Source organism: Rana temporaria, chromosome 3 (genome assembly GCF_905171775.1).
Source record: "Rana temporaria chromosome 3, aRanTem1.1, whole genome shotgun sequence".
Lineage (NCBI taxonomy): Eukaryota > Metazoa > Chordata > Amphibia > Anura > Ranidae > Rana > Rana temporaria.
Window position 1 is genome coordinate 478,547,753 of NC_053491.1, and position 27,541 is coordinate 478,575,293.

Genomic DNA, 27,541 nt, shown 5'->3' on the forward strand with positions numbered 1-27,541 from the left:
AAATTACATAAACCAGCTGATGATGTCAGAAACTAAAAAAAGAGAAGATAAAATGGGCACAAAGCATGACAAGGGACAGACACCACAGAAAAGATAGGAGAAGTGTATACATATCAGTCTGTGAGCTTGCACATGGACTGCTCAGAGTGACTGATGAATAACATCCATTATTCTATCTATTTTCTGTGGTGTCTGTCCCTTGTCATGCTTTGTGCCCATTGTATCTTCTCTTTTTTTAGTTTCTGACATCATCAGCTGGTTTATGTAATTTTAGCAGAAAATGCACCAATATATTGCAAACCATAGCAGCTATCATACAATGAACATCTTCCTACTTTTCAAGACGGTTTAAAATAAAATAAATAAATAAAATAATAAATAAATAAACATAAAAGGAAAATAACAGGGCAAGTCTGCATGGCTGTCTGAAACGAGCCATGATAAATTGATAGATGAAGTGTATACATATCAGTCTGTGAGCAGCCATAGGTAGCAACAAAACACTCACCAGTACTCTGTACTTCAGAAGTTCAGATCCAAAGCAAAGTCCGGTGTTTTTCACTTTGCTGCACCGTCCTGACTCCTAGGAGGGCCAGTCACCCGCTCACATTCACCACGCCGCACTGATCGCTCCTCACATGCGCGCAGAAAGGAGTTGACGTCACCTAACGTGAGGTCAACTCCCTGCCTGCGCCTGCACGTACGGCTCAAGCCGTACTCTGCACACGGCCCGCCCCCCTCCACTAGCTGATGGCCGGCCCAGCCAATGACATTATGGAGGAGAGAGACGGTGCGCGATGTAATTCGCCCAGCGCCGGCCAGCCACTACAATGCTGTAGCTAGCTCTCTGCTGCGTTCCGGTACCGGAAACCCACATACTGGGTGCACGGAGAGGTGCTGGTACTCTCCAGGGCCATTTTTGGAAGTGGCGGTACTGAGTACCGCCGCGTTCCGGCCCACTTAAAGCACTGCATAGGATGCATTAAGGTGAAAAAACGCAAAGCTTTACAACCCCTTTGATACTTTAGGCCAACTTATTAAAATAGATGAGAATCTTCACATTTACAAAATATGAACATTTTCAATTGACTTATCCAATCATATGAAAAGCAAATCTCTTTTTTTTTTATTTGCACATAATAGGATAATTCAACTGAATATTCACCCCCCCCCCCCCTTGATACAGGGGTTCTGAGGCACAGTACAGGACAAGTCCTTGGTACTACATTGCTCCTTGACCTGATACATTATCTCTTGGGTCTTCCTTTTGAAGGCATCCCAAAAGAAATCCAGAAAGTGTAGAGTTTATATTTTGACTGCTGCAAGACGTCTGATGCCGAGGCATTGGAAATCGGTAGAGATTCCCTCTCAAAATCACCTCCTGACAGCTACAGGTATATCTGAGATACGAGCTTTGGAACACTTGACTGCCCCGACTGAAGAATATTTTGAACAATTCTCCAGAGTCTCTCCCATCCTCTAGAACTCCCTGCCCCGGTATGTCAGATCAGCCTCTACCATGTCCACCTTTAGGAGATCCAGGGAAGCCTATCGCACACCCACCTAACAACTGTCCCCGAGCCACCCCCATCAAATCATTCTCCGCAGCTATTACCTTTTGTACCACCACCGCCTCCCTTTAGATTGTAAGCTCTACGAGCCAGGCCCTACTGTACCTTTTGTATTGAACTGTACTGTAATTGTGTTGTCCCCCTATACATTGTAAAGCATTGCGTAAACTGTTGGCGCTATATAAATTGTGTATAATAATAATAATAATAATACAATATGGGACCTGTGGGACAATTTAAGTTTCAGTTCCTTCCCCACATCTATCCTATTGCTTCACAACCCTTCAATACACACTAACTATATATATTGTTTTATCATGCTGTGTGAGATACATGTGGTGGCCACTACTGGGCACCTACATGTAGACTCGATCTTTCTCATTGTTACACATTGGTTTCTTTTACAACCTTTCTTTCTTTTTATGTTGTGCTTTAAAGATTTCATAGGTTTAAGTCCTTTGTTCCACAATTTAATTATTTCTGGGCTAAACTTGCCAGACAGGCCAAACTTTTGAATCTGAGGGAAGAGCCCAGAAAGGGGATGCCAGGAACACAGGAAACCCCATTAAATGTGCTGGTGATGATCGACACTGGTAATTTGTGATGATAGGTATTCTTGTGGAGTATTGTATAACTATAAGTAATGCCCTCTATCAAAGACATTCTGCCAGAGGTTACTTTGCTCACCATGAATTTGTTACCATTCATTTTTTTTACATCAATTAAATATGATCATTTTTTAACTATGACTTGTCCTTTGGCCCCACTCGCCCACCTCACTCAAAGTCCCAAACCCTTTCTTTTGTAAAGCCCTGTATACACGATCGGATATCTGATGGAATCTAATCCAATGGATTTTTTCGTTGGATATCCGATGACTTTTATCAGTCTTGCCTACACACCATCAGTCAAAAATCTGACCATGCCAAAACGCGGTGACGTACAACACTATGACGAGCCGAAAAAAATTAAGTTCTATGCTTCCGAGAATGCGTCGACTTGATTCTGAGCATGCATGGATTTTTCTCCGATGAAGTTCCACACAGATGATCAGATTTTTCTATCTGTGTTTTATCCATAGGAAAAATTTAAAACATGTTCTATTTTTTTCCACCGATGGAAAAAAGACTGATGGTGCCCACACACGATCGGTTTGTCCGATGAAAACAGTCCATTGGTCTGTTTTCATCAGAAAAAACGATCATGTGTACGCGGCTTAAGAGTACTCGAAAGAAACCCACACAGGCAAAGGAATAACATGCAAACTCCATGCAGGTAGTGCCGTGGGTGGAATTTGAACCAACAACCCTAGTGCTGCTAGGTGGAAGTGCTAACCACTTAGCCACAGACATCCAGGAAGTGCCAGGATTACCTCCTAAATGCCTGTCGGCCATTGCAACATCCCCTACCCAATAGAAAAGATATCCAGCTTAAAACGCTTTTCACAGGGCAATAGGCACTGCCTCAAGTGTGAAAGAGCTCTTTTTGGCAGAAAAACATGGCTAACATTGTTCTCCTTCTCTTTGGAAAAATATAGTTGCCTGGTTATCATGAGGATCCAGTGTCTGCAAAACGTCCTGATGTGGAACATGTATGCTGATCAAAGCTCTTTACCTCATTCTAACTTTGCTTGATACATGCTTCTTCTTTGTTGCTGAATGAAAAGGTAATGAAGATAGAGTCAACAAGATGATTATTTTTTTTTCGTAAGGAGATCATCTATAACAGTCTACATATTTTTCTCGGCATAAGACTCCTAAAAAAAATCCATGCCCATATTATTCAAAATTTAGGTTCATTTCTTTTTCTAGAACAAGCTCAATGGCTATGGAAAACAACACGCAGATGACAGTGTTTGTATTTTCTGGACTAACCGAGAATGATAAACTCATCCCGGTCCTCTTCACTTTTTTCTTGATGGTGTACCTCGTGACCATAATCGGAAACATTGGCATAGTTATTCTTGTCCTTGGTGCCTCCAACCTTCACACTCCAATGTATTTCTTTTTGAGTTTCCTCTCAGTTGTTGACCTCTTCTACTCTACATCTGTCACTCCTAAAATGTTGTCTGACCTTATATCTCTCAAGAAGACCATATCGTTTAATGGTTGTGCCGTCCAATTTTTCTTTTTTGCTGGCCTAGCAGTAACTGAGATTCTCCTACTCTCCAGTATGTCATATGACCGATATGCTGCCATTTGCCACCCTCTTCACTATGTTTCCATCATGACCAAAAGCAAATGCGTGTCTCTTGTTGGTTTCTCCTTCGTCATGGGCTTCCTCCAGTCAGTTGTACAGACCAGCTGCTTGTTCAATCTCCATTACTGTGGTTCGAACCTTATAGACCATTTCTACTGTGATGCCCCCCCTATGCTCCAGTTGTCTTGCTCCAAAACACTTCATTGCAACATGTTAACCATTCTCTTTGTTGGTTGTTACTGTTCTTATTCGCTGTCAGCAATCCTGGTCTCTTACACGTTTATCTTTAACACTATATGCCGTATAAAATCTTCTGAAGGACGTCAGAAAGCTTTCAGTACTTGTTCTTCCCATCTCGTGTGCGCCAGCATCTTTTATGTTTCAGTTTTCATTACTTATTTGCGCTCACCTTCCAGTGCCCTAGAAAAACAAGACAAGGTGGCCTCTGTGTTTTATTCAGTAATGACCCCAATGTTGAACCCTCTTATCTACAGCTTGAGGAACCAAGAGGTGAAAAAGGCCATCATGCAAGCAATGCGTAAAAGTTCACATCTAATTAAAAAGTAATACATGTTTATATTATGTTATATTATTTTGATTTTATAAGGCATGGGAAAAGGTGGGAACACATGTTGGTTTTTCCACTGGGGTTATTCACCCTACGAGCCCTGGTAACCAATATCACTACAACAGAAATTGATATGGAATCCAACAATTTACAGTGTTCACTGAAACAGGAGGTTCGGGGAAATCTTCTAATAGGGACACCTGTTCAACTGACAAATGGCCATTTAGGAGAGGATTTCTTTTCTCCGGGACAGGAAGTGAAGAATTCTCCCCATCAAGACAGTAAAAAAAAAGAAAACAAAAAAAAAAAAAGCTTGGTTATTTGATAAACTAAGATAAATTAGGATGTTTTTTCTTTTAGGTTTAATAACACATTTCAGAGAAATTTTTAAGCTGCAAAAAGGTAACAGAATAAGATTGCCATTGCTTAATTTTCCTTTTTTTTTTGTTCTTTTAGTTTCTTAAAGTTTGGAAGAGTGTTATTGAACAATAGCTATGTTTCTAATTAAAGGGGTTGTAAACCCTTGCAGTTTTTCACCTCAATGCATTCTATGCATTGAGGTGAAAAACCTCTTGTGGTCCACCAGCCCCCCAGAGCCCCTCTTTTACTTACCCTGAGCCTGATCGTTCCAGACGGTTTCTCTGGTCCCGATTGGATAGATTGATAGAAAAAATATATAGTCGCGCTAAAAACTAATAAAAATGAATTAAAACAAATATGTACATATACTGAAGTACAATTCAAAGAAAATATCAATCCTTAAATGATGATTGTGAACACATTTTGTGGTGAAGACATTAATCCCCATTCAAAAAAGTCCATGAAATGAGTGACTAAGTGAATAAATTCTTATCGCTGGCCGCAAAGAGAGTGTTCCACCACCAGTGTGAAAGTCCTTAAACGATATAATCAGATTGAATCACAGATGAAAGTGGCTACCAATCCAATGAAATCCTCCACCGATAAAGCACACAGATCTGCTTATCAGACCCCGGTGGCCCCTTATTATGAGGGACCCCAGGAAGCATGTAGATATAAGAACTGCTGGGCTTTGTTACTCCAGGTGCCTTGCTAATAATCATCTCCACATTCCATGGCGCTGAATACCAAATGAAGTGAGGGTATGGAAAAAGACGAAAAATCTTTGGATAGTGTAAAAACTTCTTAACTTTAATAAATAAAAGGAAGTACAAACATTGCACTCACAGTTTTGCAGTGACAGATAAGCCTAGAGTCTGCTGTGCCGGCCGGACACAAGCAGACAGACCCGTCCATCTGGGGAATACGAGCAGTCCAGAGAGGTGACGTCAGCGCGCCGCTCGTTCCGCCCTACTAGTTTCGTGAAAAATCACATCTTCCAGGGGCAGCGCAGCCATCGGCTCCCGCTGCTGTCAATCATATCCAAAGATGCAGGAGCCGGGGAGCGGAGCTGAATCCTGCTGTTTGCGTCAATGGACGCAGCAGGAAAAAAAATAGAAAGTAACAAAGATACTACAAACGCAATGACGTCAGCACGTCAAATCCTCCCGACGCGCGTTTTGTCATATAATGACGTTTGGTGCCCCAATATTCATCCAATATTGGACTCTTTATTGGACTATACTGTATATTGAAAATTCTGCACACCATGTTCTAATAATGTAAATATATTGGTCTATCAATATTTACATCACTGTGTAACTTTAATTAGTATTATTTATATGTGGGTTATTCAAATATTTTTTACAGGTTGGGTTAGCGCGGCTACACTTCTTGCCATTGTTTATAAGTGTGTATTTCACTTTCTAGCTGCTTAGTTTAGGTGTAATATTATTTTAATCTGTATTAGCGCAATTATTTTCCATTTACATTGTGTTTTTAAATATACCCTTTCTTTTGCCTTTTATTAGTTCTTTAATGTATTTTGGGTAATGTTGTTCATGTTCAATCCAGCGCTTTGAGGGTTGATCTGGATATATTTCAGCTTATTTTACATGCTCTTGAAGCACGTTGCACACTGTTTGACAATTGTAAGCTGCAGTAATTGTGACTCTTCTCCAATCTGCTAATGATGATTGCTAAATTTAAACAATTGATTAACAATTGATTATTGCTTTCTGTTGTTTTGTGATCCATGTTGGACGTAACTCTATTGTTGTGGAATATAATAAAAAAAATAGGTGGCTGCTGTTGTCCTGTGTTATTAACACCTCTTAGTATATCACATATAAATACCCCAATACCTAAAAGGTAACAGCTCTATCTTGAAGAAACATGGCAAAAGGGGCAGGGAAGGGGCAGGGAAGGGGCAGGGGAGGGGGGAGTGGGACTTTATATGAAACAAAACACTGGGGCAGGATGAGTCAATCAATAAGGTAAACACAACATTTAATAGTAGCATCATTGAGTATAATACATAAAATGACATGCATAGTACATCCATAAAACAATATCAGGTATGGTATAAAATGATTGGTAAATCATATCAAACATGGTAAAAACTAGTTGCATAAAGTGCATATAGTAACCCATGATTCTCATAGATGTCAGTAGTGTACCCAAATGTTGAACATATTAAAATAATACATTGGAATAACATTGATTAATGACTCAAACTTCTCAATATGACCCAGGGTGACAGTTCTATCTTACATTCCTAATTTATATCACAGATAAAACCATATATACGATTCAGAAAACATAAGAGAGTTCACTTATATGTTTAGTGACAGGAAAAAAAGAAAGAAATTGCATCTGGGAATCTGCCACTTTGGACTACTAAAACCAGGAAAGTTTCACTGGATTATATTGAGTGTTAAACTACCCAGCCACTGTAAGATATTTATGGATCCTGTCTCACAAATAATACACTCTGGCCCCATACACACGATAGAATCCATCCGCTGAAAAATCCCAGCGAATGAGTTTCAGCGGATAGATTCTATGGGCCAAATCCACAAAAGAGATACGCAGGTGGAACTGCTGTTCCGCCTGCGTATCTCTGTGCCTAACTTTGGGAGCGATCCTCAAAAGGATTTTTCCCAAGTTAGGCAGAAGATCCGACATCCGTAATTTAGTTACGCTGTTGAATCTTCGGATGCAGTACCGCATCTGCCGCTGGGGGCATTTCGAGTCGAAATCCCTCCTTGCGTATGCAAATTAGTACTTACGGAGATCCACAAAGCTTTACACATTGTGTGATTTGCGTTAGTTACGAATTTGCTTGCGCAAAACTAAGGTTGGTTTTATATGGACTAACTTTAGTAGACCATGCAAAACCATACCTTTTTTTCGATCGCCGCGTTTTTTTTTTAAATTTGATTTTTTTTTCCTGTCGCGTAACTTTTTTTTTCCCGTCGCAACTTTACGAACCCGTCGCTATCCACAAAGCCCGACGTAAACTACGTATGCGCGATGCACGTCGGGAAAAATGACGTCACACGCATGCGCAGTCCGTCCGGCGCGGGAGCGCGCCCTAATTTAAATGGGAATCGCCCATTTTAATTAGGGATCGCTTAAGATGCAAGGAGATCAGCTACACTGGCGCAATTTTAGAGGTAAGTGCTCTGTGGATCGCTACCTAAAATACTAAAATTGCGCCAGTGTAACTTTTCTGCCTAAAACTAAGATCCGCAATTTCTTTGTGGATTTGGCCCTATGTGTGTACAATCCAGCGGATCTGTTTCCGCGGATTTTTCTCCCATGCGATGGATTTCCAGCAGATAAATATTTGAAGACATGTCTTCAAATCTATCCGCTGGAATCCATCCCAACGGATTGATCCGCTGGTCTGTACAGACTCACCGGATCAATCCGTCCAAAGGGATCCCCCGCATGCGTCGTAATGATTCGACGCATGCGTGGAATTCCTTATATGACTGCGTCGCGCACGTCGCCGCGTCATCATCGCCACATCATCGCCAGAGGATTTCTGGACCGTATCCGCGGATAAATACTCCCGTGTGTACGGGGCCTCTGAGTTATTTTTTAAGATAAAATCTATCTTATCTCTCTTTCTTATATTCCAGCCTTACCAACCTGTTTTTATGCTATCTACCCACTGTACAATATTTGTGGCTATTGTCTCTATGATAATACACTCTAATTTTTATTACAAAAATTATCATTTCTATTTTCTGCCCATTCAAGTGTTTGTATACTGTCCAGACACTGGCCAATTTCTACTAAGCACATACATAAAATCTATATTTGAAATGTTTACAAAATAATTGGTGATACAGGGTTGGGTGGATTCATGTACTGTGGGGTTAGGGTAGATTATAGTGGGTGCCAAACTGCCCAGCCACTGTACGATATTTATGGATATTGTCACGCAAATAATATACCCTGATCTCTTTTTGAAGATCAAATCTATCTCACCTCTCTTTCTTATATTGCAGCCTTGCCAAGCTACTTATATGCTATCTACCCACTGTACAATATTTGTGGCTATTGTCTCTCAGATAATACATTGCAAAAATAATAGTTTCCATTTGCTGCCTAATCAAGTGTTTGTATACTGTTCAGACACTGGCCAATGTCTACCATGCACATACCTGAAATCAATATTTGAAATATTTTGGAATAATTAGGAATACAGGGATGGGGAAGGTTCATGAAATTTGGGTTTAGGGTGTTAAAGTGTTTATTCTTTTGAATAAAAGTGGAAAAGCCTTTGAACAAATGTTTTGTGAGCGGCCTGAGTCCCTAAAGCTCTAATCTTGATGCTAACACTTTACAATATACAGAAAAACTAAAGTTTTAAAAATAATAAAAGAAAAAAGTAGACAGTAACAAATAGATATAGCGTGATAGTATTGTGATATTGTGATAAATGGTCAGCTGCGTGTGGCAATACGATATGAAGGCTAGGACGTGTCTAACATTGCCTATTGCTGCTCCAGGGCAAGGGGCCAAAAATTTGCGGTTAGTGTTCCAAGCAGTGCGATAGGCCTTCAGTGTGTTGCGTGTCAAGGACTGGTTAATAAGCTGGGATGCGTTGGCGAGATACGACTTCAGTCCATCTTCAGCAATGTCCAGGGTGGGACAGGGATAGTTGTTGGGTTGGCTCCAGGCTCTTGCTGGAAAAACAAAGTAAGGTTGGAATGAAACAGCGCATCAGCTGCGATTTTGCATTTGCCTGGAATATGTCTACAGAAGATTTTAAACTGGTGACGGGGTGACAGCTGCGCGAGCCTGCGCAGGAAGGACGTGATGGGGAGTGACTTAGATCTACCTTAATTGATGATGTCGGCTGTGGGCTGATTGTCTGTGGTAGACCTGGGCAGCTGCCGCGATGGGGTACAGCACGAGGCGTGATGAAGACTGGGTGAAGCAGAAATTTAAGAGAATTTCTGGGGGCCAAGGTTTGGCGAACCAGTGGCGGCCGAAAAATGGCCGCAAAGCCTGTGGTGGCTCGGCTGACACTGCCGGGATGAACATTGAAATGCTGTTCTATCAGGTGGAGAAGTTGACCCACATAACTAAGTCTGCTACTGATGCTTGGTCTAGTTTAAGAAATTGGACTGGATCTTGCATTGGTGTGAGAAAATCAAGACGATACACAGGTGCTCAACAAGACGATATACATGCACTCGCTGACCAATGTGAACTCGCAGACCGACGTGCGCTCACTGACCGACGTGCGCTCATTGACCAACGTCCGCTCGCTGACCAACGTGAGCTCGCAGACCAACATGCGCTCGCTGACCAACGTGCGCTCGCTGACCAATGTGCGCTCGCTGACCAACGTGCGCTCGCAGACCAACGTGCGCTCGCAGACCAACATACGCTCGCTGACCAACGTGTGCTCGCTGACCAATGTGCGTTCGCTGACCAACGTGCGCTCGCAAACCAACATATGCTCGCTGACCAACGTGCACTCGCTGACCAACGTGCACTTGCTAATGATGGAAACCTGAAGTAACCTCAGGAAAAACAACAGAGAAAAGATGAGTGTCCCACGTGCCACTGAAGATGAATGGCCAACTGGGTGCCACTGTGTGTATGTGTGGCTGTTTGTTTGTCACTGAGGTGTGTTTGCAAGTTTCGTTTGTATTCGGGTTTGCATGTAGGTGCATGCTGCAAAGTGTTTTATACTACTGCAGACAATATTGTGTGGTTGCAAGGGTGTCAGTGAGTGTCAGGTTGCTGGGACGATATTGTGTGGTTGCAGGGGCCTCAATAAGTATGAAGGTTTGTTTTGAGACGATATTGCATGGTTGCAAAGGTCTCAGTCTGGTTTGCTGAGACGATATTGCATGGTTGCAAAGGTCTCAATGATTATGAGGTTTGTTTTGAGATGGCATTGTGTGGTTGCAAGGGTCTCAACACGTGAGGGGTTGCTGAGACGATGTTGCGTTTAGCAATGGTATCAAATGAGTGTCAGGCTGCTGAGACGACTTTGTATGGCTGCAAGGGTCTGAACGGGTGTCAGGTTGCTGAGACGATATTGCGTTTGCAATGGTCTCAAATGAGTGTCAGGCTGCTGAGACGACTTTGTATGGCTGAACGGGTCTGAACGGGTGTCAGGTTGCTGAGACGATATTGCGTTTGCAATGGTCTCAAATGAGTGTCGGGTTGCTGAGATGACTTTGTATGGCTGCAAGGGTCTGAACTGGTGTCAGGTTGCTGAGACGATATTGCGTCTGCAATGGTCTCAAATGAGTGTCAGGTTGCTAAGACGACTTTGTATGACTGCAAAGGTCTGAACATGTCAGGTTGCTGAGACGAGATTGTGTGGTTGCAAAGGTCTAGACGAGTGTGAGGTAGCTGAGATTATATTACATTTTGCAAGGTTCTCAAATGAGTGTCAAGCTGCTGAGACAATAATCCCTGACTTATTTTTTTTAAAACGATTGTGAATGGGGGGCGTGGCCGGATGTGAACGAGGCAGCAAGTGTTTCCCTGGAGCTCCGTGCTGATCCTGACTATTCATCCGTTTTTCGGACGATTTACCGAGCTATTCCCTGCTTACAAGGTCGGGCAGTGTTAGTGGCATCCTGGACAAGAGAAAGGGTGGGCACCGGCAGGGGAGTACAAGGCAGAACTCGCAGCGCCAGACCCGCTCTACACGTGGCATTGATCCGGGAGCAGCCGCGGCCATCTTGCCTCCCTGTCTGCCTAACGAGAGCAAGGGGAGGAAGAACAGGAGCATGGAGGAGCCTGAGGTGATTGGGGGTAGCGGCCCGGAAGGCCACCAACCTGATCCCCGGGAACTCGGTGCATCGTCGGACGCCATCACCAGACCCATCCTGGAGGCCATAGATGCCAGCAAGGCAGCGGTGCTGGTGAGAATCGACCATGTCGCCACAGAGTGCACGCTCATTCGGCATGACATAGACAAATTCCGGGGCCGACTCACGGAGGCTGAGGGACGGATATCCGAGGTGGAGGATGTGACCCACTCGCATGGAGCTCAACTGTTGGAGCTGCGGGAACAGGTGAACTCCCTTCAACGCAGAGCGGATGACGCGGAAGACCGCCAAAGAAGGAATAATGTCCGGGTGGTGTGGCTGCCTGAGGGGGCCGAAGGGACCGCGGCGGTCACTTTCGCCGAACGCTTCTTTAAGGACATCCTGAAACTGGGGGATCTTCCCCCTACATACGTGGCGGAGAGGGCACACAGAGTGCCCACAGGGGTGCGCCCCCCGGGTGCGTTCCCGCGCCCTTTCCTCGTCCGGTTCCTCAACTACCGAGATCGAGACATGATCCTGCGGGAGTCCCGGAAACATCAGGAGCTGCGCTTTGAGAACGCCAGGATAATGCTCTTCCCGGATTTCTCGGCGGAAACCCAGCGCAAGAGACGTTCCTTCAATGATATACGTAAGAGGCTGAGGGATAAGGGGATCCAATACAGTATGCTGTACCCCAACAGACTCCGGGTTCAACATAAAGCATCAGTCAAATTTTTCGAATCCCCGGCAGAGGCCTGTGAGTGGCTGGACAGTAACCCGTGATGCCAGTGGCGATTGCAGTAAGCTGCTATTGAGTGTGCTCTGAAGACGTTCTCACTCTCCTTTTCTTTTTTGTTTCCTTGATTTTTGAGAAGCTGTCCCTTGGTTTGGGGGGCCTGTTGCATCTTACCTTCACCGGACGTGGCTGCAGGCGACCTGTTATCCATGGATCTCTGTGATACACTTTCCCTGCTGCACAGGTATGTCTGGGGTATCCCCCAGTTTTGGTTGCTTTGTCCCCCCATTATGCTTCCTTATTTTTGTATCCCTGAGCCAAGGATTCCCCCCCTTTTTTCTTTTTCTGCTCAAAGCCCACTGACGATGCCTGTGAGTAGCCACTAGGTGGCGTTCCTGGACTGCAGGTCTGTCCTGTGCAGCTCGGACAGTGTGCAGGAAGTTTTCATGTTTCTCACTGTGTCCTAACTTTATCCCACGGAGTTACTTGGAGATACACTGGAACTTTTTTTTTCGTTTTTCTTTTTTGCTTGCTGAACTATTCGTTGAGAGGTCAGAGACTCCCTACGTAATTTTTGTTTTCTCCCTCTTTTTTGGGGAGTTTGGGACTAAGCTGCGTACCAAGTTTTTGTTGTTTAGGGGAGGTATGATAGCAGGGGAGGGAAGTTATAACTCAGTTCACCACCTACTAATAGGAATCAGGGTTACACACCTGAATCAGGGGCCGGGAGTGTCTAACAGCGCAGGTAGTATGTGTCCTATACTACGCCCTGGCGGGTTGCAGTCATTTATTTTTCAGTTATGGTTTCTATTATATTTTTGTCTCATCAATTTACAGTGGATAGATGGCGGATAGGGTCAATGTAATGTCTTGGAATGTACGGGGACTGAACAACAAATTTAAAAGGGCCTCAGTCTTTCAGATGCTTAAACAGTGTAAACCGCATATCGCCTTTCTGCAGGAGACGCACTTGGATGGCAGCAGGGTCCTGGCTCTATGCAGGGCCTGGGTCCAGAAGTCTTTTCATGCTACCTATTCCACCTTTGCGAGGGGGGTGTCCATCCTCATTAGTAAAGCGTTGCCATGCACTATACACCAGGTGTTCTCCGACCCAGGGGGGGCGATATGTGGCGGTCCTCCTAGACATATTTCATTATAAGATGTTAATGGTAAATGTTTATCTGCCTCCGCCTGTGAATATCCAAGTACTTTATGACTTATTTGTTCGACTGGCCCCATTTGCTCACCTTCCTATGGTGGTGATGGGTGACTTCAACGCCATTCTGGATGCGTTGTACTCGTCTAATCCGGGGAGGCTGGGGTCAGCGGAACTACTCTCGTGGGCATCAGTGACTGGCCTAACGGAGGTGTGGCGGGTGAGGAACCCACATCGGAGGGCTTACTCCCACATTTCTGCGGTTCATCACTCCTCGGCCAGGATAGACTTGGTGTTTGGGAATTCAGATCTACTGCCTATGGTGCAGGACGTCACTTACCTGGCAGGGGGGGTTTCTGATCATTGCCCCCTGTCTCTCACTCTGGGCCTGTCCGCTGGGAGGGGGAGGGGGTGTTGGCGGTTGTCACCAGGATGGCTGCAGAATGACCAAGTGGTGGACCATTTGAGAGAGGCGGCTGCCTCTTACTGGCTAATAAACAAAGACTCTGCGGATCCGCCTGTGGTGTGGGACTCCTTTAAAGCAGTAATGAGGGGTGAATGTGTGTCGGCCATCAAGACAGAGAGGGTGACTCACAATGCTGAAGTACAAAAATTGCAGGAGGCTAAACGGGAGTGGGCGGAGAGACATGCCAGCTGCCCCTCCGATGCTTCATATATATCCCTGATGGAGGCTAGGCGGACTCTCTCTGTGCACTTTTCGGATCTGGCCCACACAGAGGTTCGACATAGAGCCGAGTCGGTCTTCTCGGAGGGGGACAAGAATGGGAAACTGCTGGCGAGACTGGTGGCGGTGGACAATCACATCACCAATATCCCGGTAATTAATAACAGGGATGGGACCCTAGTTAGTGACCCTTCTGAAGTGCTAGAGGTTTTTCAAAAATATTTCTCAGACATTTATGCCCCGATCTCGAGCTATGACCCCGCTGAGTTGGATACCCTCTTGGGGGGCTTGGCCCTCCCGGGGTTGTCCGATGGTGAACGGGAATTGCTGGATGCCCCCATTACTAATAAAGAGATAGTGGCGGCCATTTTTTCTTTTCCCCCTCATAAAGCCCCGGGACCCGATGGCTTCCCGGCGGATTTCTACAAATGTTTTGCCGAGGAAATTGCCCCTAGATTAAATGCCCTCTTCGCTCGGTGCTTGGAATTGAATAGGCTCCCTGCCTCTATGCTAGACGCTTACATGGTACTGCTGCCCAAACCTGGCAAAGACCCGCTAGAATGCTCTGCATACAGACCTATTGCCATTTTGAACGTAGATCTAAAAATTCTAACGAAAATTCTGGCCACGCGGCTGGTGGGGGTGATCTCCTCTCTGGTCGATATCGACCAGACGGGGTTCATGCCCGGGAAATCTACAGACACGAATTTGAGGCGTCTGTTTACGCATCTTCAGCTCCCTGGGCCGGAGGGGGGTACCAGAATTATTGTGTCAATCGATATAGAAAAGGCATTTGACTCAATAGATTGGGGGTATATGCACCGAGTTCTAGAGAGTATGGGGTTCGGTCCGGTTTTTAGACAATGGATAACGCTACTATATAGTACCCCTAGGGCAGCAATCAGAATGGGCCGCTCAATTTCCCCTTTTTTCTCGGTGAGTAGAGGAACTAGACAGGGATGCCCGTTGTCCCCTTTTCTTTTTGCCCTTACCATGGAGTCCTTGGCGGTGGCACTTAGGAAATCTACTGAGGTGGGAGCTATTAGAGTGGGCACGATTCGGGAATGTCTGGCGTTATACGCCAATGACATGCTATTGTTTCTTGAAGACCCTGGAACCTCGCTTCGTGCAGCCCTGAGGATTCTGAATGAGTTTACGGGGTTTTCAGGACTGAAGGTAAACTGGGGCAAGTCCTCGGTTCTGCCATTAGATGAGGGAGCCAGGGTGGGGGCCGACCCGGCGTTACCACTACAATGGGTTTCGTCCATCACTTATCTTGGGGTCAAGGTCACGGCCGACAGTGCAGACTATATGGCCCTTAACTTGGTCCCCCTATTGTCCTTCTTTAGGCAGAAAGCTCAGACGTGGCAGAAACTTCCGCTCTCACTGATCGGTCGAATAAGCCTACTAAAGATGAAAATTCTACCAGTAATTTTATATTTCCTAAGGCACGCTCCAGTGCGAATCCCTAAGTCCTTCTTCAAACAACTGGATAGCATTACTAGTACCTTTCTTTGGGCCCCCAAAATGCCGCGTATTGGGCTCAAGGTTCTTCAGGAACCCTGGGGACAGGGGGGGCTGGCTTTGCCCGATTGGAGGAAGTACTACCTTGCGGGCCAGATGGTTTTCGTGCACAGGTGGCTGACCTCCGACGTTGGGGATTCTGCCACGGTGCTAGAGGCAGCTCATTTGGGGTCGTACGAGACTCTCCGACTGGCTGTACATAGGGGAGGGGGGTCGGACCTGCCTTTGACGTCGGCCATGCGGGCGACAGTTAGAGCGTGGGACGAGGCGGTGGCCCTAGCCTGCCCCAGCTATTTGGGATTCTCGCCGCAGACACCGCTGTGGGGGAATCCCAGGCTGCCTCACTTTTATTCATACACGGATCCAATGATATGGGCGACCAAAGGTATTAAACTTCTCAAGGACATAACCAGCTATGGGGACCTACTCACTTTTGATCAGCTCAAGGCCAGATTTGACCTCCCAAACTCCTATTTTTTTAGGTACATTCAGGTTCGCCATGCCTTCCGGGCTCAGTTCCGGGAAAAGGCGGTGGAGTCCATAAAGTCGTCTCTAGAAGACACACTCATGGAGGAAGATCTTCATAAAACCTTGTCGGTCACTTATAAAGAAATGTTCAAGAAACGTCCGGCGGCGCTGAATAAATGCAGGGAGAGGTGGGAGAGGGAGGTCCCTGGTATAGATGGTGAGGATTGGGACGATATGTGGGATTGCCCCTTTCAACATTTGGTCTCGGCAAGGGACAGATTGATACATTTTAAATTTCTGCACAAAATCTATTACACCCCAGCGAGACTTTCTGCTTTGTTTCCCTCGGCGGCCTCTGAGTGCTGGCGGTGCTCCTTTGCACCGGCTGATGCCAAGCACATCTTTTGGGAATGCCCGCTAATAAAAGAGTTTTGGGAGGGGGTGGTTTCTTGCCTGAAAGATATTCTACTGGTGCCTGTCCCGCTATCGGTACAGGTGTGCCTTCTGGGATTGGTGGAGGACGTGGTCCCATCCAGGGCCCAGAGAACCTTGCTGAATATATTACTATTCTATGGGAGGAAGGCCATATTACTTAGGTGGAAATCACCTGCTCCACCGGGTATAGCGTTTTGGAAAAGCTTGGTGAACTCGATGATGCCCTTCTACAAGGCGACATATCTCTCAAGGGGATGCAAAAAGAAGTTTAACAAGGTCTGGCGGGCCTGGTTTGATGCAGATGCCACTGCTGGTTAAGCCTCACGTTGGACTTGACTACTATACATGGGAAACAAAGGGGAACACATCCGAGAAAATGGGGGGGGGGGGCGGGCAGTGCGGCACCGAGGGAGGGGGGGGCGAGTCGGGGCGTATGGTCAACAGCTAATAAATAATGAGTGGGGTGATGTATATCTGCCATTACCGGTATTTACCGCCAGGAAACATGTACCTGATCTTCAATTCTCCAGATACGGATATCGGAGGTGGTGGTGGACTGAGTTAAGGGGCTAAGGGAGGGTGGGAGGGGGGGTTAGGGGTTGGGAGTTTATGTATTCCTTGGAAGGTAGCTGCCTATGTTAGGTAGGATGCCAATGATACGACCATGTTGGTCATGAGAGACATGGTGTTGTGCCATGACTCTCTCTTGTTTGTGTTTGTCTGTCATGTTGAAAAATTTCAATAAAAATAATTTTACAAAAAAAAAAAAAAACGATTGTGAATGAAACTCTGGTAAACATGAGTTACCGCGTCTGGAATCATTTACAAGCTTATTACGCATTGGCGTTTTGAATGCCTTTGAACATCCGTCTGAACCCTTTTTTTTTTGGAAAGGTTTCTAAACTCAACTGCCTAGAAACGACTATAAATGATCCTGTGTACATGTACTGATAAGATAACATAGAGGAGAGATCAGGGGCAGCTGAAAAACACCCAACTGTTCCTAAACATCCGTTTACCAACAGCAGTGTACATGAGGCCTAAGACAGACTCCGAGAGCTCTTTACGACCTTTCGTCTATGCTCAGGCTTTCACATTAACTCTCAATCCACCCCAGGATCTCTGCTAAATGATGACACTTATCCCCATTTTCCATAGCAGCGCAACATGTCACATTTCTGGGCATTCATATCGGCCGAGAACCATCCTTCTTATATGTACCTAACTTTCCACCATTAATAACCAAAATTGTAAAGGAGCGTGTCGTTTTCACGCCTACTCTACCCGATGCAGACCATACTTCATAGGGCTTTCCCAGTGACGTAGCACAGTGTGCTCTGAATGGACGGATCTGCTCATCGCTGGACCAATCGTGGGCGAGAACACCCGTACACCCGTCGATGGAGAACTAACTCGCCGCTGGATACAAGACAACGATGGATCAGGGAGCAGCATGGATCGTCTATTTTCACCGCTGGATTTTTATTTGGTTTAATTAATAAAGTATTGTGTTCAACGGTGTGTGTGGTTTTTTTTCAGACAACTACTATTTTCACTTCCTTCGTGAAATGGTAGGGGTACAGTGTACCCCATTACCATTTCACACAGTGGCGGGTCAGGATCTGGGGGTCCCCTTTGTTAAAGGGGTCTTCCAGATTCTGATAAGCCTACCGCCCGCATACCCCCACAACCACCGGGCAAGGGTTGTGGGGATGAGACCCTTGTCCTTAGATATGTGCATACCCGTTCGTACGAATGTTATTTTCGTACGAAAATGTTCATTTTCGTACCCCGCATAATAATGTGTACATACGAAAAAATTTAAGCACCAAAATACGAAAACGACGGGATTACGAATGAGTCGCATAACGAACAACCGCAAATACGAACGAACGATCCGACGAAAATACGACAAAACGAAAACGGCAAAAGAACGAATATGACATCTATAACAAAAGACTTGCATTCTTTATTTTGTTTGAATCCTTGTTCTGTTCGTATTTTGATTTTCAGTTGTATGTTCATATGACATCTAACAAAAGATTTTCATTCTGTATTTTGTTTGATTCCTTTTTCTGTTTGTATGTTCATATGACATCTTATAACAAAAGATTTGTATTCTGTATTCTGAATTCCTTTTTTCTGTTCGTAATTTGGTTTCAAAATACAGAATGCAAATCTTTTGTTATAAGATGTCATTTTCGTTTTTTTGAATGGACAGTGAGTGTAGTTAGTTAGTGAAGCACCCCAAAGCACCCTCCCAATGTTGAGGGCATGTGGCCTGGTGCGGTTCAGGAGAGGGGGGCCGCACTCTGTCCCCCCCTCTTTTCTGCGGCCGGCCAGGTCAACGTGCTCGGATAACGGGTCTGGTGTGGATTTTAGGGGGAACTCCACGCCATTTTTTTTTTATTTGGGGTGGAGTTCCCCTTAAAATCCACACCAGACCTGAAGGGTCTGGTTATGGATATTTAGTGGGAACCGCACGTAATTTTTTTTTTTTAATTGACGGCGGGGTTCCCCTTAATATCCATACCAGACCTAAAGGGTCTGGTTATTGAATTTGCGGGGACCTCCGCGCATTTTTTTTTCCCGAACTCCGAACCCGAACTTTTTCCAATTATTCGGGTTCGGGAAAAACCCAAAGTCTGTACCGAACCCAAACTTTACAGTTCGGGTTCGCTCAACTCTACTCCTAATGTGATTCTATAGTGTTGCTTCCAGTAGTAGATAGTTTGGTTTATTTCTTTCACACTCTCTAACTTTTTTCTGTGCTGGGAAAATAGAACTTTTAGACTTTAGAAAGCAAAAACTACAAGCTTCTCCTGTGTGATAAGGAAATGTTCCTGTGGGCACCAATTACATTTTGCCATGGTACCACAGTGATTAGTGGGCATTGAAATAAGTAGGTGCTGATTGTGACATCTTTGATTGAAAACAATTAGCTATTTCATGATGATACAAGATGGCTGCTGCTCTGTGAAAACGGCATGCACTTACATAAATAAATAAATAAATACATAATAATATATCCTGCCATCCTTAAAAATAAATAATTAGTAAATAGAGCCCACATGTGTGTAATTTAATCCCAGTTTAAATAAGGCTGTTCTGTGAATGCCTCAGAGGTTTGTTAGGGAACTTTAGTGAACAAACAGTATCATGAAGGACAAGGAACACACCAGACAGGTCAGGGATAAAGTTGTGGAGAAGTTTAACCACTTGGGATCCGCCTGCCGTCAATTGACGGCTGCAGTGCGGATCCCAATTTCCAAACTGCCGTCAATTGACGGCCGCCCCTTTGGGCGTTCCCCGCGCGCGCTCCAGAGCGCGCTGCGGGGAAAATCTGTGTTGGCCGTGTCCCTCGGACACAGCCAATTACAGATCGCCGCGAACGGCCAATCAGAGTGGCCGTTCGCGAGGCGATCTGTGCGGCCAATGAGAGAGGATCTCATATGTAAACATATGAGATCATCTCTCATTGCCGTTTTACACAGAGACAGCGGTGCTGTCTCTGGAGAGGAGACCGATCTGTGTCTCTTGTACATAGGGACACAGATCGGTCACCCCCCCAGTCACCCCCCCTCCACCTACAGTTAGAACACTAAGCAGGGATACATTTAACCCCTTCCTCACCCCCTAATGTTAACCCCTTCAATGCCAGTCACATTTATACTGTAATTAGTGCATATTTATAGCACTGATCGCAGTATAAATGTGAATGGCGCCAAAAATGTGTCCGATGTGTCCGCCATAACGTCGCAGTCCCATTAAAAATCGCAGATCGCCGCCATTTCTAGTAAAAAAAAATAATTAAAAAAAAATAATTCTGTCCCCTATTTTGTAAGCGCTATAACTTTTGCGCAAACCAGTCGCTTATTGCGATTTTTTTTTTTTTTTTACCAAAAATATGTAGAAGAATACGTATCGGCCTAAACTGAGAAAAAAAATGTTTTTTTTTTTTTAAATTGGGATATTTATTATAGCAAGAAGTAAAAAATATTGTATTTTTTTCAAAATTGTCTCGCTTCTTTGTTTATAGCGCAAAAAATAAAAACCGCACAGGCGATCAAATACCACCAAAAGAAAGCTCTACTTGTGGGGAAAAAAGGACGTCAATTTTGTTTGGGAGCCACGTCGCACGACCGCGCAATTGTTAGTTAAAGCGATGCAGTGCCGAAAGCTGAAATTTCACCTGGGCAGGAGGGGGGTATATGTGCCCAGTAAGCAAGTGGTTAAAGCAGGGTTAGGTTATAAAAAAAATATCCCAAGCTTTGACCATCTCACAGAGCTCTGTTCAATCCAGAGCTCTGTGAGAAAGAGTATGGCACGACTGAAAACCTACCAAGACATGGCCCTCCACCGAAACTGACCAGGCCGGGCAAGGAGAGCATTCATCAGAGAAGCAGCCAAGAGGCCCATGGTAACTCTGGAGGAGCTGCAGAGATCCACAGCTCAGGTGGGAGAATCTGTCCACAGGACAACTATTACTCATGCGCTCCACAAATCTGCCCTTTATGGAAGAGTGAAAAGAAGAAAGACATTGTTTAAAAAAAAAAGCCATACATAGTCCCATTTTTTAGTGAGACGCCATGTGGGGGACACAGCAAACATGTGGAAGAAGGTGCTCTGGTCAGATGAGACCAAAGTTGAACTTTTTGGCCTAAAAGCAAAACGCTAGGTGTGGGGGAAAACTAACACTGCACATCACCCTGAACGCACCATCCCCACTGTGAAACATGCTGGTGGCAGTATCATGTTGTGGGGATGCTTTTTTTTCTGCAGTGACAGGGAAGCTGGTCAGAGTTGATGAGAAGATGGATGGCTCTATAGTGCGGTCGGCAAGAGATTAAAGGGATAAAACATGAAGAAATGTGTATGTGTTGAAAGGGGGAACATGATTAAAACCTTTGAATACATTGAAGTTGGAGAAGCTGAGATCAAGAACATGGAGGCATGAACTCAAACTAGCAGAATGGAAATGTCTAGAGTAATGCTGTATTCCTTATTGTTTTATTAACTGAATCCATAGGAAACTGGTTTGTAATTACCTTGTTTCTTAATGAAGATAATTAATGTTCTGGGAAGGATGAAAATTGTTCCCAAGGTAAAGTGATACATTATAAAATAAAGGTTCCTGATTCCCTTTGAACAAATCCCATACATCAAACAGAAGTGAATGCTGTTGAGTTGAGGAAATTATTGATCAAATGGTAACCAGCCATTGTTTATTAATTGTTCAGTTTTGAAACAAAATGAAGACAATGCCCATCAAGATACACTATCTGCTACAGTATTTTAAAAAAAAATCCTAAGGGAAAGAATTTTAGTGAGAACTTATTTTGTATTATAATTTTGATATGGAACTTTTTACCATTTTAATAATAAATATTTTTTTTGCAATAAATGTAGACATTTGTAAATCAATGTATTGGTGTTATAAGCCTCGGGCTATATGGGCATCTTCATTATAGAGATTTAACAGATTTTTGAACATTATAGACATGTGCACTGCTGAAAAATGTGTTTGTTTTTGTTTCATTCGTTGTGTTTTTTTTTTTAATTTTTTGGGTCATTCGTTATGATCGAAATTCGTAAAATCGTAAATTTGAAAATTCATAAATTTGAAAATGTGTTAATTTGTAAATTCGAAAATTCGAAAATAAGAAAGAAAATATGAAAATTCAAAATATTATTTTTATAATTAACTAATAACAACAAACTAATAAATTATAGGTATTGGAATGAATCATAATAATAAAATGTTTTTATTATTTTTATTGTTATTTATTATTAATTTGTTACGTTCCATACAGCATTGGTTATTTTGGATAATTCGTAATTTTGGATAAATTCATATTTGTTACGTTCACTAACAGCCAAATTTGAAAGGAAAATCCAATACCTATAATTTAATAGTTAGTAATAGTTAAGTTATTATTACTTTGTTATTATTTCAGGGTTTTCAGATTTTCAAATTTAGAATTTACGAATTTATGAATTTTCAAATATTTAAATTTATGAATATTCTGAAAAATTTGTTAAACGGGTTTTTGTTATTTCCAAATTACAGAGTTCATCAAAATTCCTTAAAAGACAAATTTGAAACGAAACAAAATACATATGTCTAAACATTATTACATTTTGAGTCTTGCGAATTAGATGATTGGAAAATGGTTTACTCTCTCAGTGTCAAAAAGATTTAAGCTGTCAACACATGATTGGCATTGGGGAGGAATTACAATACTATTAATTTTTATTGATACCCAACACACTAATGCCGCGTACACACGATCGGAAATTTCGACAAGAAAACCGTGGAGTGTTGTCTCAAACTTGTGTTGCATACACACGGTCACACAAATCTTGTTGGAAATTCCAACCGTCAAGAACACGGTGATGTACAAGACGACGAGGCGAGATCAATGAAGTTCAATAGGTAGTTCGATTCTTCTGCTTGATTCTGAGCATGCAGGTTTTTTTGCGCGTCGGAATTGCAGACAGACGAGCGGATTTTCCGATAGAAACTTTTTCCGTCTGAAAAATAGAGAACCTACTCTCAATCTTTTGTTGGGGGAAATTCCGACAGAAAAAGTCAGATGGAGCATACACACAGTTGGAATTTCCAACAAAAAAGCTCACAACTGACTTTTCTTGTCGGAATTTGCTATCGTGTGTACACAGCATTAGGAAGCAGGCCCCAATGTGCAAAGGAACCATGATTTATTTTTCAATCATGTTAAAACTTTAGGGTGATTCACTAAAGGAGTTGAGAATTTGAATATTCACTTCAATTATCCAATCATGTAAAAAGCATATTCCTGTTTACCTGTTTCATCTGCACCTGATGGGATAATTGAAATTAATATTCGCAATTTATTATGCAAAAAGTTTCCACTCCTTTAGTACATTTTGCCTAAGCAGTGCTATGACAGGTTAGCTATGACAGCCTACGTATTTCTCTCAACTTAAGTTTCTTTCAAATATTCAAATCTGTAATTTAGGTTCATTTCTGTGTACAGTATGAAGAACTCAGTGGGCATGGAAAACAACACACAGGTGAGAGTGTTTGTATTTTCTGGACTGACCAATAATGATCAACTAATCCCGCTCCTCTTCTTTTTTTTCTTGATGGTGTACCTTGTGACCATACTGGGAAACATTGGCTTAATTATTCTTGTCTTTGTTGCCTCCAACCTTCACACTCCAATGTATTACTTCTTGAGTTGTCTCTCAGCGGTTGACTTCTTCTACTCTACAGCTATCACTCCTAAAATGTTGTCTGACCTTCCAACCCTCAGGAAGACCATATCGTTTAATGGTTGTGCCGTCCAATTTTTATTTTTTGCTGGCCTAGCAGGAACTGAGGTTTTCCTACTCTCCAGTATGTCGTATGACCGCTACACTGCTATCTGCCACCCTCTTCACTATGTTTCCATCATTACCAAAGGCAACTGTTTGTCTCTTGTCGGTCTTTCATTCTTCATGGGCTTCTTCCAGTCAGTTGTACAGACCAGCTGCTTGTTCAGTCTTCAGTTCTGTGGCTCAAATCTTATAGAACATTTCTACTGTGATGTTCTTCCTATACTCCGGTTGTCTTGTTCCAAAACACTTCATTGCAACATATTAACTATGCTCTGTGTTGGTTATTGTGCTCTTTGTTCGCTGTCAGCAATCCTGGCCTCATACAGTCTCATCTTTAGCACAATATTACGTATAAAATCTTCTGAGGGGCGACAGAAAGCTTTCAGCACTTGTTCTTCCCACCTTGTGTGTGCCAGCATCTTCTATGTTTCAGTTGTCTTTACTTATTTTCACTCACCTTCCAGTGCCCTGGACAAACAAGACAAAGTGGCCTCTGTATTTTATACAGTAATGACCCCAATGTTGAACCCTCTTATCTACAGCCTAAGGAACCAAGAGGTAAAACGGGCCATCATGCAAGCAATACAGCATATTTCACATGTAAAATAAAATTAGTGGACAAGTATCAATTGTCAAAAAGCACCTCGCCCCAATAATTATTGAAAAATACGAAGGGAGCAGGGGGGTACCAAAAGAACCCTGGGGCTATTTTAGTGGTGCAGATAAAGATTCACAAAATCAAAGGAATTGTTTTGTGTAAAAATAGAAAAAAACATTTTATTAAGACAATTATATGACATAAATATATGATAAATAAATTCAATCTCGATTGGATACATTATAAAGAATCAAGATGAAGCATTGATTAGTCGATTCGCTCTACATGTTTCACTCATTTAAAGCTTCCTCAGGAGCGTTTATAGACAATGCTGAGTGTCAAAAGGAAAGAAAAGAAAAACATATAATTGACTGTAAAATAAATTACATAATAATGTCTGGATAGAAGTAAATAAATACATTTTTGGAAGTATAAAAGGAAAAATTAATAAGTTACATCAGTTGAGGCAGAAAGTGCATATTCAGTAATTATAACCATGGACAACAAAGGCGCTCAAAAGGAAAAAGACTTACCCTAAGGTAATAAAATAGTTTATCAAAAACCAGCATGTGCAGACAGCAACTTGCCCAGGGAAAACTATAGCTTCAACCAGAACCATAGAGACACAGCAGAACCATAGCTGAAAAAAGCCACCTAATGGAAATATGTATGAAAGACAAAGGATATATATACCAATATGTACCTATATTATCTCTCTCATCAATATTTATGAATTCATAGTGTTGGTAAAAATAAATAAATACCTGTCTGTTTTGGTAAAAGAGCCCTTTAAATAGAACCAATCAGGATTAACCCACATATAGGGATCAATGAAGAGAAAGGCAATCAATTGCCTGAAGTTGAGGTTGACAACAAAGTTGCTAACTGTGTAAAAAATAAAATATATATATATATAAAAAGTTTGTTAGTATCTATTTATAACAATCTGCAATAAAGGTTCAGTCCATAATGCCAAAAACGGCTCGTGAACAGTATTACCTGAATAGGGAGTTGGGAAGCAAAATGTAAGCCTGGGTAGGATGAAGGAGACACTGTCCCTGGCAGCGATGTGTCTGGTCTGACAGCTGGGCAGCTCAAAAGCGCCGTGCTTTATATCAGCCATCGCGGCGGCGTCTGACGAATCCATCCGCCGCGATGCAGACACGTGACCATGACGTCAATGCGCGCCCTCAGCTGGAACATCAGCTGACCAGATATGGCGAATCCACAGCGCCCCCTGAACGGCCAATAGGAGAGGCCTGAAAAGGTGGCGCTGAGAAGACTCGCACCATCTTGGAAGCTGGAAAACTTCCAATACTGTTTGACATAGGAAGCCAGGTGTAATGATAGGCGCGTTTGGATGGAAATGACGCGCAATAAAATGGAAAAGCTAGAAGAGGGAGAGCTGACACATAAGGTCAAAAATACGGACCTTTGGGAGAAAAATGAAAAAGGGATTGGTTAAACCAATTAACCCCAAAGGTCATATTTCACATGTAATTCAAATTACATAAATATTTATGGTTCAAGAATTGTGATAGACTCACCCAGGACAGAGGCTTTTGGAGGGGACTGAATGCTAGCCTCTTGACTACTGATTATGGGCCTTGGATTTTAAGGGAACACTACTCTTTGTGATCTGTATGCCTGGGGACCATTGGAGTAATGTTACTTTGGATTCAAATCCATGTTTCCTCAAGACACACAGACTCTGGGAACCCTGTATAGGGCCTTTATGTCATATTAGAAATAGTGACGGCTTCACACTGTTGAGACTCATAGCAGATGCTGATGTCATCAACTTCAGCCACCTGTCTGGGGTTGCCTGCTATAATGTGTTTATTGTAAATAAGTCTAGTGTGGCTTCTAAGGGTCTTTCACCCATTGTTATTTGTGCTAATTAACTCAGCTATTGTGTGTCTGCTAGAAAACCTTTTGAGCTGTGTTTATACTTGTAATGCTGTGTCCTGTGTGTTCACTTTGGTAGGGCCTAAAATTCTAGACACCTAGGCTGGTTTAAATTACTAGTTAAAGCAGAGTTCCACCCAAAAATGGAACTTCCGCTTTTTTGAATCATCCCCCCCCTCCGGTGTCACATTTGGCACCTTTCAGGAGGGAGGAGGGAGCAGATACCTGTGTAATCCTGGTATTTGCTTCCACTTCCACGGCGACCTACGCCACATCCGGAGCCTCCTCTGTCCCCCGATGTCTTCTGGGAGACACACAGGTCCCAGAAGACAGCAGGGACCAGTGGGATCGCGCAGCGCGACTCGCGCATTGCGCAGTAGGGAACCAGGAAGTGAAGACACAAGGTTTCACTTCCTGATTCCCTTACCGAAGATGGCGGCGGCAGCACCCGAGGGATAGATTGGCTTTGGTGCCGACATCGCGGGCAGAGTGTTCCTCCTTGAAAGCTGTTACACACTGGGGGGTCATCTTCCCTGTCTTAAAGCTCCAGACGGCTCCATTGTTCTGTGTCTGGCTATTGTGTACATTGATTGCCCCCTGGGGCTTCTGTCTCATTACACATAACAGTGCCTCCATTCAAGCTATCGGACCAATCCCTGCTGACTCATTTTCAAGTCCTCATTTGCATGCCTAAGAGGACCTGAAGGAGAACTACATGTACTTTACAATTGACCAATAGGAAAGCGATTGTTGGGGGCAGGATGTTCCAAATTCTGTTTAAAAGTGTGTTGTGTACTTCCAATAAAGGTCTTCTTGTTTGAACTTACATACAGCCTGCCTGGTGTTTGTTCTAATGGATTCCGAATGGCACATAGCTGTAGTTCGGATCCCGGAGCCTTGGATGACCGAACCATCAGACGTTGCAATCTGCAAGCTGACTCAATAATAGCAGAGGAGTGTCGGGAGAGCGGAAGCGAGCGAGCAAGGGTCTCGTTACAGTATTGATATCCATTAGGGTTGTGGTAACAGTGTGTACAGATTCTGGGCTTCTAAACACCAAAGGATTCCACAATTTTTTTTGTTTGTAATACAACTAAATGCATCTGAAATTAAAGCGCCACCATGAGTTAATTGTCCTGATACACATTTATTCCAACGTAAGACCAAACTAAAAACT

General features: G+C 43.4%; 2 protein-coding genes across 2 annotated transcripts; both read left to right on the forward strand.

Annotated features, from left to right (window-relative positions):
• Window positions 1–3,133: 3,133 nt before the first annotated feature.
• LOC120931018 (olfactory receptor 5B12-like) lies at window positions 3,134–6,496 on the forward strand. Its single transcript, XM_040342143.1, has one exon. The coding sequence runs from the start codon at window positions 3,393–3,395 to the stop codon at window positions 4,335–4,337; it is 945 nt and encodes a 314-aa protein (XP_040198077.1). The 5' UTR covers window positions 3,134–3,392; the 3' UTR covers window positions 4,338–6,496.
• A 17,038-nt stretch (window positions 6,497–23,534) lies between these two features.
• LOC120930771 (olfactory receptor 1019-like) lies at window positions 23,535–24,467 on the forward strand. The gene has a single exon (XM_040341942.1). It carries the CDS (start codon window positions 23,535–23,537, stop codon window positions 24,465–24,467), a length of 933 nt encoding a protein of 310 aa, XP_040197876.1.
• The last annotated feature ends 3,074 nt before the right edge of the window (window positions 24,468–27,541 follow it).

Bases quoted from the DNA above. Each gene is read 5' to 3' on its own strand.
- LOC120931018 (XM_040342143.1), top strand. From the start codon at position 3,393: ATGGCTATGGAAAACAACACGCAGATGACAGTGTTTGTATTTTCTGGA.
- LOC120930771 (XM_040341942.1), top strand. From the start codon at position 23,535: ATGGAAAACAACACACAGGTGAGAGTGTTTGTATTTTCTGGACTGACC.